The following is an 11,159-nucleotide window of genomic DNA, read 5'->3' as shown; positions in this document are numbered from 1 at the left end:
AATTTCACGAGGGTTGGAACTGAGACCGTAACCTTTGGCCGTCGTCTCAGCCGCCAGAAGCTGCAAATTCGAGCCTCCTTTAGAACTCCGCGTCGAGCCGGAACAGATAAAGGAAGACTAGTTTCGTGCTCCCACTTTGGTCGCCAGATGGTTTACAAAGCGAAGATATGCAACGCACTAAACCAAAGTAGAATTTCCAAATGCTCGGTCACTGTTACGATTCCATTCGACTGCCATTAAAGCCTTCATTGTAGTGCAAACACACAAGGTAAGTGGTAAGGGCGGGTTCTCTGCGCCTGAGAGGATTGGGCTCCTTTGCCTTTCAGATTCAAGCTTCTAACCTGAATCCCGGCCGCATTTTTTAGTCTTTTTCTGTAAAAATGTTGTAGCAGAAGAATGGTGAGGCCGACGGTTTGAATGCTGGTGCGCAATTTTTGTTCACAATGGAGGGCACGCAGGCAGACAATTTTCGTTCAGAAATGATTTCAATCACAATCACAGTATGGACAGCTAGAACTGGGCGGGAGGAGAGCTCGGTCGGTTATGAATTTCGGTGATGCAGCGTAGGTTTTGTTTAGAAAATGGTAGTAGCATAACAGTAGCCGTCTTGACAGAAAATGTCAGAATCTGGCATCAACGGATATATGGGCAACGTATTGCAGGGAGCAGGCTTTGTATGGAGCAGAGGAGTTACAAGGCACGCCAGAAAAAAGGAATCTGGGACCTATGCTCTGATACCATGTCAGGCCAGGGTAACTCCAGACTTGGCAGAAGAAAACTGATTGCTTTATTTCATTAGGTAACTATCGCTTATATACAGGAATGTGACTGAACAGTTCATCTACTTGATGACTGTTCACATTCCGGGTACACCCAACTGCTGAGGATTAGGTGTCAACATATTCCACCCTAGAGAAACCCTCCACAAATCTGCGATAGTAACCAACTAGGCCCATAAATGATCTTATATTGGATATGTCCTTTGGTACTAGCCATTCCATAATGGTTCTTATCATTTCTGGATCTACTACAATTCCATCCTTGGTGATGACATGTCCCAAGTATTTGATTTTCTCCTTAAATAAATCACATTTATTGTACTAGACATATAGTTGATGTTCTCTTAGGACATGCAGAACAATACGGAGATGCTCCGTATGTTCTTCCATGTTCCAACAGTAGATTAGTATGTCATCTATGAAGATTAATACAAATTTATCTAGAAACTGATGGAATATGATGTTCAGGAGACACATGAAGATAGCTGGGATGTTAGTTAGCCCAAAAGGTAAAACCATGAGCTCATAATGTCCATAACGCGTCCTGAATGCAGTTTTTGCAATATCTTCCTCCCTTGTCTGATCTGATGATACCTACAATGGAGATCGATCTTTGAGAAGACGGTTGCAACTTTCACTTGGTCAAATAACTCATCTATACGAGGAAGGGGGTCTTTTTTTTTAATGGTCAACTTGTTTAGCTGGCAGTAATCCAGGCACATTCGTAGTGTTACGTCTTTCTTCTTAACAAATAATACCAGAGCTCCCTAAGGCGACACACTGGGGCGGATATAATTCTTATCAACAAACACCTGAAGTTGCATTTTTAATTTTCTTTGTTATGGTATACTCATTCGGTAAGGTTCTCGAGAAGTTGGGGCAGCTCTTGAAACTAGCTCAATGGTAAAGTCTATGTCTTGTTTTGGGGGTAGGTCCAGTATTTCTTCAGAAATTACGTATGGAAAATTTTGTATTACAGGTATATTCTCTAGTGATAGAGATTTATCTTTTGAGTCAGCATACCCTATTTGTATGGCATAAACTTGACAACCTTTTCTAATGCATTTGGCTAATTGGGAGGTTGTTATAGGCCTTAATTGTAGAGGTTTCTGCACACCTTGAATTTCTTGTCTCTCCCCTACCTCATCTCAGAAGATAACAATTTTTGTATTACAATTTATGAGGGAACAATGTTTCTCCAACCAGTCCATGCCTCTAAGAATGTCATATGACCTCACAGGTAACACATTCAAATCAGCTAAAATAGGTTGACTAGCTATGTTTAAAGGACAACGGTTTACTTTAGATAAAACTCTTTTTTTTTCTCCTCTGGCTAGCTATACTAACCATGGATTTTTAAATTTAACAACTTGTAACTTACATCGTTGAACTATCTTGGGAGTAATGCAACTTAAAGTGGCTCTGGGATCTATTAAAATAGAACATGTCTCGTAAAATACAATACCTTCAAATTCAACCATAGTCGGTTGAAATTCTTCTTGGTGATCTTCAAGAGCTGCGTTACTTTTAGGGATGCTCCGTGCCACTTATCCCACTGTAGATGACTCTTGAATTTGTGAGATCTGGTCTACTCCCTTGCGGTGGGGATAATTTTTGACATAATACGGGCCTTTGCATCCCCAACACTGTACATGTGGTCTATGAATAAATTCTACTTCATTTCAGCCAGCCTGTTCATTTGTCCTCGTTTCAGCTGGTACGTTAAATCTAGGTTTATTCACATTTCGGTTAGTTTGACCCTTATATAATCCTTTATTGCTGGTGCCCTTATCTGCCTTGTGGCTCAAAATAAATTTATTTCCCTTTTTATCAGCCCACTTTTTACTCATATCACCCTTTGGTTTATTTTGCTAATAACACATCTATGCTTTTCAAATGACTTCATCCATAGTTTTTGGGTTTTCGAATTCTAGCCTTTCCTTCATGAATAGTGGAAGACCACTGATAAACCACTATACTTTGGCATTTTCTTCACAAATATAAGGAACATACCACAATAATGATGTAAATTTTGCTATAAACTCATCCATGGTCATTTGGCACAGACAAAGTTCATGGAATTATTTTTCTTTCTCATCATAAAACCTTTTGGTTATATATTTTTCCTTAAATAATTTTGGAATTTCTCCCAAGTTATGTCTTGTTCATTGACCGCACGGACTATTTTTACTTCTTCCCACCATAATGTGGCTTTCCCTTAAAGCTAGAAAATTGCCAAACGGGCCTTCAAATTGTAATCATATTCGTCCAACTAGAAATATTTATTCATATTAATTAACCATCCTTGTACTGCTTCTTTTTGCTCACCATTGAACAGAGGAGGCTTGTTTTTCCAAAACTCCCATTGGAGTTCAATTTTCTATTTTTTCTGAGTCTTGTGATCAGACACATTACCTGATTCTTCTTCTTGGTTTTCTTCACCTTCTTCCATTTCCACATTTTCAGTTCAAAACTCTTGTTCCCCAGTTGTATGGTCATGCTCTGGGCTGGGAGCTAGAGGTCATTGATTTTGTCTGTCTGAGAGGCTTTTTAGAATCTTTTCTTGTTCATGCATCAATATTTCGTTGTGTTCCCAGATTCAGGCCATTTCACCATTCAATTTTTGCACAATCACCCAGATCTCTGTATTGGGATTTTGCGACTCATCCCCCAATTGCACCCAAACCTCAGGATTTCCTTCCTGAATTGGTGTTGGTCATGTTCCCAATATGGAATTTTGTAGTGGATTCCTAGTTCGCCTCATACTCGCTTTTGTTGTCTCCTACGTGCGCATAATTGAGTTTGTTATTCCTTATTCCAGAGGTCTCAATTTTGGAAACCTGAGCGCTCTGATACCATTTGTAACACATTCATATTAAGTCATAGTTAAACCTCAATAATTCCTAACTTTACCAAGGACTAAGGTTATCATTGTAAAAACAGAAAGTAATTTATTTTTAATTCTTTGCAATGAATTGAAAGTCTAAACCTTAGATTTATTAATATGAAATAGTTTATAATTCCTTGTGGGATCATTTGCACACACGAACAATCAACTTAAGGTCGCAATCCTTTATATTTATTCAAAATAGTACTAAACTAGATTTTGTGTTAATTTCTCGTCGGCTTTAGTCCTCGATAGATTGGCAAATGTATATAATATTTAATAGACCTAGTTTTCATGGCTAGGTGGTAGTTCAGTCTGCTACAAACAATTCATCAGCTGCACTTTCCTAGGGATCTACCTACCTCATTCACGAATCTTGTTAATTCGATGGACTACACACTATATAAGGGTTTTGATCAGCATTTCTCGATGGTTTCGTTTCATATGAGTATTGTGTTTCGGCCCCACTCCGGTTTGGTGGCTTGGGCCCTAGTTCATTTGGTGGCTTTGCCCGAAGTAGAGTCATGTTGCTTCATTCGCTTCGCCCCTTAACATTTGTCTACGTTTGAAACTTATATACACTCTGCTATAGAATTTTCTAAATCCTGGGATTCAACTTGTTGTGACAGGGACTCCTCATGATATAGGTCCAAGGTAAGTTTTACTAGTTTTTCATACCTTATATGTTATTGTTAGCTCTTACATAGTTCCTTATCGAGATTGTCTTTTAACCACAAGCTATTTTTTTGTCTTCATGGAGGTCCTTCAAGTGTTGAAACTCCCAATTGGTGCCAAGGCTAAAAATCCGCTTATCGGTTTGTGTTTGAAGAGGAAGAACCTAATGCACCAAGTATTTAATTCCTCTTCTCTTTCCCTTGGCAAGGTCCTATGGCAGAGTGCTAGGATTTTAGAATTCTAGATTTTATGATGGTTTTCTTGGCTTATGGAGAATTTCTCCTTCTGTTATTTCCTTTTTATCTTGTTTCAGTTTGAATGATTCGGCCATACTCGGCTTACTATGAATTGGCCCTATAACTTTTGGCTTTCTCTTAACTATGTAAATTTAAAAAGGGTTTAAGCCATACTTTGTAATGTTTGGATACTTTTCTCAGACCGCCATTTCGTGAAGGCACAGTCAGACGATTTTATAGAAAACTTGTGTGGTTCTGACTACTGTTAGATCTCTTTGTTAAAATATTTAATTGAATAGCTTTATTTGTATATATGCTTCTACAGAAATTTGATAAGGTTTGTTTATTTGTAATAAGTCATATGAATTTGTGGAGCTCTTCCTTATTCTGGTAGTGTTTCTATTTATAATGTGGAGAAGATTTCAATATTTCTTAGACTATATGGTGGTAAAGGTGCATTGCGGCCTTTCATGTAGAGTCTGGCCATAGCTCAGAACTTCTCAGTTTTCGCTTTTTCACTGTTATGATTGTACATGTTTCAATAGCGAGTTATTCTTGTTAGAAATTATACCTCTTTTTCCTTCAAGACTTATAATGAAATTATGTAGATAGCTAGGGTTTTTACTTTTGATAATTTTACATATAATAGAAAACAAAGGGTTCTGACATTTTAATGATTTTAGAAAAACAATCAAATTTCTATATATTATGAGTGTTTCCTTCTGTGTTGAAATGGGGTTTTTCTTCCTTAGGGAAAAGTATTTTTGCTAGAGTCTTGAACTTATATTTCTAAAGATTGTAGGTTTAGTATAATTTCCTTCTACTTGAACTAGTTAATTTTATGATACATAATTTTGTATGCCTACTACTTGAATTTTCAATTACTAGTTCTCATTTCCTATTTTGTATTTGTTATTCACTTTCTCTTCAAAATGAATACTCCAATTAATGAGGGTGGTTCCTTCCATTTCTCATATAACTTCAATTTACAAAACTTTTGAAAAGAAAAACTCATCATTTAAATAGAAGAAAACCTACTGTTAGTTTTCTAGAATTAAACGGGTTTTTAAATCATTCAATAACATCGGAAAAACTTCTTATCTACATGATTCTAAGCTTTACCCAAAAATTATTACTCATCTATTTATGTTGTTTCCAAATAAATTTTAACTTATCTAAATATAATGTTTTCCAAAATTGGGTCTACACACAGACCTACACTCTCTTTTCCTCCCAACCGTGAGATTCGTTATGCGAGTGAAACTCCTACTGTGCTATCCCTAAACCCAAGGAAAATTCCTTCTCTCCTTCGAGACTAGGTGTATTTCCAGCTATCTGGTCTTAACCAGACATAGCTCTCCATAAAACCATTTGACCTCTCAGCACAATCATTTTCTCTTTTGTTAACTTCCAGATGATCTGAGATACCCCTATTAGCTTTATCTCTTCCCTTTAAAATACCCTCCAAGATTTAGTTTTTGTTTTCTTGGAACATGTAACTGTCTCTTTTAACTAATTAATCAAAAGAAATAGTATTTACTAATAATTTCAAAATTCCCTTCCATAAGTTAGTTTAAGAACAATTTATAAATTTCAAGAAAAGTAATAGCTTGTTTGGCTATAGTAAAAACAAATATTTACCTCAACGGGGTGTATTACACAATCCATGACAAGTAAAATCATATATATATATATATATATATATATATATATATATATATATATATATATATATAGCTATATATATATATATATATATATATATATATATATATAATGTAATATTTTTTTAATAATGGAGTTTTTTTAAAATAAAATTATTTATAAGATATGCTTACAAAATTATAACTTGTTTTAAAGGACATTTTTTCAAATTAATCAAGTTAATTGGAAAAGGAAAAATAAAGCAAGTACATTTTATATAAATCTTAACTTTTGAGTTAAGATTATTACTAAAAATATTGAATAGTAATTATTGATAATTAAATTAAAACTTTATAAGAAAAGATCAACATATATAATTAATAGATAATCATAATAATTGAACATATGTAACTAAATTTTAATTTATAATCATAATTAAATTTACCAATAAATATAATGAAAATATTTTAAATGATATTTTACATTAAAATTAAATTGAAATTATTATATGTCTAAAGAACTCTAGGTTAGTGAATTGTGGTGTTATGGTAAGACAACTCATGCCAAAAAATCTCTCTCACATATATGTGTGTGTGTGTGTAATATCTTTGGGTGATGGATTTATTTTACTTTGTAGTGATGATCATAATACTATTTGGTGGAATTTTTTTTACATTTTTTTGGATGTTAAAAATTACCCATAACCCAAATAAGGTCCTTATCAATTCTCTTCCTTATTATTTTTTATTATTATTTTCTTAAATTTATCAATGATTGCCATATGTCAAAACTTTAGCCTCCGAAGGGGGAATTGGGCAAGGTCACCCTACACAGTCTTCATGAATCATTTTAATGAATAAAATGAGAGAGATAGAGAAATAGAACATAAAATAGAATTAGATACAATCACTAAAAACATATTCAAACCCTTAGAAAATAAATTATTAACTATTCAAGAAAATTACGCCTTAATAAATGAGATTAAAGAGTCATCTAATCCATCAAATATAAAATGAACAAACTAGTTGAGCTAACTCATGAGTGCAATAAGAGAGTCTTGAATCTTAGAATTTCATGTATAAAAGAGAAGAAATATGAGGAAACCTTTAAAATAGTAAAATAACCACTAAAAATTAAGTCACAAATTGAAATACGTATCTCGTAGAAGCAAGAAAGTAAAAAAAAATGCATGAGAATAAATATATATGAATTCATGTTAGGGTAAGTTGTGGTGACAATGAATTTTCCATGCTCATTAAATAAGAAAACGTAAAAGGGATGAAAATATTTATAAACGAGGACGTCATCTAAGAACATAAAACTATTAAAAATACGAAAACTATTATTATTTATAGAGACCAAACATAGAGTAATAAATAGAAATTTAGAACTTTGTGGCTCCTCTCTTTGAAGTAAAGGTCCTACGTTATGCTGAGTCCCAAATGAAACAATTATTATATTTTTTAGATGAAACTTGGGAACATGATGATTCTAAGGCCCCTCACATTCATGGATTCATTTTGTGGTCAACTAGGAATAAGAAATCCTCTCATAGAGGAACTGGAGGAATATCCTACTATAAAAAGAAAGTATGTGTCCCCTCACTTGAATTCATAGGGTAGATCTCTTCACCCGATACATTTTGATCCCAATCTCTTAAATTAGTGCTATGAAGATTTATATCACAATTTATTATTTAGCACCTACAATTCTATTTTTCATAAGAAAAATAATCTAAATGAGGATTTCACTTATAATATAAATATTTAAATTTAAATATATTTAAACATAATATATTATAATTTAGCTAGTAAATTTATGAAATATTTTAGGAAAATTATATTATAATTTAATGAAATTCATAGGCATGTTTATTTTGTAAAAGTGTAATTAAAATATCAAAATATATTAGGTGGATGGTATGTTTGTAGCTTCTACATATCAAAGGTTGAGATTGATAATAAATGGTATTGATCCATGGCATCATAACAAGTCATGTTTACAAGTTAATAATCTCTATAATTAATGAGCGAATATCCATGATTAATAATCTTATTATACAAAAGGAGTATGTGGGAGTCAAGAACCGACTTTTTTATTGGAGGACGGGTTTGGCTGCTAGGGTTTTGACCACAACCTCAGACAGGGCATACTGCACAAACCAGGCAACCATCACGGGCGTGACCTCTAGCTCTGTTTCGACTGAGCAATATAGGGTATAATCGTAGGGCATATGGAATCCCCCCAGGGGGGGCATCAATGCCCTCCCCCAAAGCAAACACTTCGCAGCTAGGGCCTGAAAGGATGATTGTGTTTGGTTTTGTTGACGAGGAGGCGATTAACAAGGAGATCCCGCAGCGCTACAGGCATAATGAGATAGGTAGTCAGGAGGATAAGACAAGCGTCACGCCCAGAAGAAAGGACAAACCAGAAGAAGGATCGAAGATCTCTTCAAATACCTGCAAACCAATAGCAGCCGAACGACCCAGAATATAGTTGCCAGGACAGAAGATTGACGAACGAATCCAATACATGAGGGATCATGCCCTCATCAGGAAATTTATAGGGTTCTGGCTGACAGAAAAAGCCCTATATGGATGGATTGCAGCTAAGTGGAAACCCAAAGGAGACGTAACACTGCAGCTAGGACCGAAAGGGTTCTTTACTGTGATTTTCTTTTGCCTTGAAGACAAATACAGAATCCTGGGCGAAGGGCCATATTTTTTCAACTCAGTTGGTCTGTATCTAAGGGAATGGATAGCAAGATTTAACCCGGACAAGGAAGACCTCACCTGCGCTCCAGTCTGGATCAGAATGTATTCACTTCCAGATGAATACTGGGATGAAGATATTCTCAAAGACATAGGAAATGGATTAGGGGATTACATAAAAGTGACGGAAGAAACAAAACTGCGTAGATACGCATCCTACGCCCACATCTGCGTCTTCATGCACCTGGACAAAGCCCTGCCAGACTCGGTAAGTCTCTCTCACCGCGACAATGAATGGATTCAACCCTTGGATTATGAACATGTCCCTTTTCGTTGTCGAAAATTCCAGGCTCTCGGGCATTTATTTAGGGATTGTCCCCTAAATGCCAAAGCTAATGCTCCTGAACCCTCAGACTCCTTTACCCATGATGGCTTCACCAATGCACCTAGCCCCAAATGAGCGCACAAAAAACCTTCAACCGGAAAAAAGCCCCAGCAAGACAATGCCTCTGGCCTTGCTATAAGGAACAGCTTTGAAATTCTAGCTCAGACCTCGGAAGAGCAAATCCCGTTCTCCAAGCCCAGCTTTGCACCCCCATCCTCCTCCTCTCAACCTCCTCCTTCGGCCTCCCCTTCTGAACATCAAACCCCCAAAGTTGTTAAGGCAAACCCCAAGGATGGATGAAAGGAACTTGCAGAAAAAGATAATGAAATGGATGTCAATGGAACTCTAGATCCCCCCCAAAGCTTAGGAATTTCCACAGAAGGAAATAGCCAGGTGCAACAGATGTATGAAGAACCAGAAAGTATAGATCTGCAAGGACTAGACATTTTAGAACTAGAGTTAGCATGAAAAAAGAAGGACTACGACAGTATCCCAGAGCTTCAGCTCAACAAACTGGAAGTGGTCATCTCAAGGGCTTATCAGCAGAAATAGCTAGGCATCCAGCGAGGAAGTCATTGGGATGGAGGCCTTCCCCCAAAAGACTCCAAAAAGAGGGGAAGAAGAATTGATCTCCACCGAACAATAGCAGTAGGGAAAATCCTGGTGGACTAAGTAGGTATGCAAAATTGACGAAGTACTACAAACCCTCTATTAATAGTGAATCATGAAGCTCATTTCATGGAACTTAAGGGGGATCAATAGCCGAGGGAAACTCAGAATGTTAAAAAATATGATTAAAATGGTAACAACGCTACACTAGGCAACATCCTCTCTAAAGCATGGCCAGGTTGTCAATCGGTGGCAATGGATGCATCTGGAGCATCAGGGGGGCTTGCGATTGCATGGAACATGCAAGCGCTTACTCTCTCAGACTTCCACGCTTCTCATCACCTCATCCAGGCTGCCTTCCACATTTTAGGCACCAATATACATGGAAACCTCTCAAATGTCTATTTCCTGCAGGAAGCAGGAAACAAAATTGCTCTTCTCAACACTATAGAAGCTCTGAATAACAATAGATTGCATCCTCTATGGATTATTGGAGGGGATTTTAACATGATCACCAAGTTGGAGGAAAAGCTTTGGGGAAGAACCAGATTGGAACAACAAAACACCCACTTTAAAGACTTCATCCAGAATACCTCTCTAATAGACTTGGAATTTTGTAATGGCACTTACACTTGGAGTAATCAAAGAGCAAGAAAGCATCAAATCGCTTCCAAACTGGACGAATTTCTTATATCAGACAATTCGGTTCACTTAGGAGGAGACATAGCTGCTGCCATACCACCCCACTCAGGCTCGGATCACTGGCCAATTGCCCTCCAGTGGCAACGACCAGGAAACTCCATCAGAAGGCCCTTTCGCTTCGAAGAGTTCTAGCTCACCCATCCAACTTTCAAAGACTTTGTTAAAACAACTTGGACAACCTTCAGTCTGCCAAAAGGCTCCAAGATGTTCCAGTTCCAACAAAAACTCAAATATTTAAAATACCATCTAAAGCGTTGGAACAATGAGACCTTTGGAAACATCTTTAAGGCGCAACATGACTTAAATAAGGAAATGGCGGATCTCCAGCAAAAAATAAGCACAGGGGGTCACACAGAGGGGACCTTGGAGCAGGAGCAGCGCATCCACAATCAGCTGGAGGAGAGGAGAAAGCAGGAGGAGATATTTTGGAAGCAAAAGTCCAGGATCAGATGGCTGAAAGAGGGCGAACAGAACACCAAATTCTTCCACCGAACCACTGTTCAACGAAGAATGCACAACAACATCCCCTTC

General features: G+C 36.7%; 1 protein-coding gene across 1 annotated transcript; it reads left to right on the top strand.

The window, feature by feature from the left end:
• The first annotated feature begins 10,181 nt into the window (after positions 1 to 10,181).
• LOC149159946 (uncharacterized) lies at positions 10,182 to 10,760 on the top strand. Its single transcript, XM_089434470.1, has one exon. The coding sequence runs from the start codon at positions 10,182 to 10,184 to the stop codon at positions 10,758 to 10,760; it is 579 nt and encodes a 192-aa protein (XP_089290596.1).
• The last annotated feature ends 399 nt before the right edge of the window (positions 10,761 to 11,159 follow it).

Source organism: Pinus tabuliformis, chromosome 5_2 (assembly GCF_031772625.1).
Source record: "Pinus tabuliformis cultivar Carrire ecotype Pingquan chromosome 5_2, CPIR1, whole genome shotgun sequence".
Lineage (NCBI taxonomy): Eukaryota > Viridiplantae > Streptophyta > Pinopsida > Pinales > Pinaceae > Pinus > Pinus tabuliformis.
This window is presented reverse-complemented; position numbering and strand designations above follow the sequence as displayed.

Excerpts from the sequence above, each read along its gene's own strand:
- LOC149159946 (XM_089434470.1), top strand. The coding sequence starts at position 10,182 with ATGGATGCATCTGGAGCATCAGGGGGGCTTGCGATTGCATGGAACATG.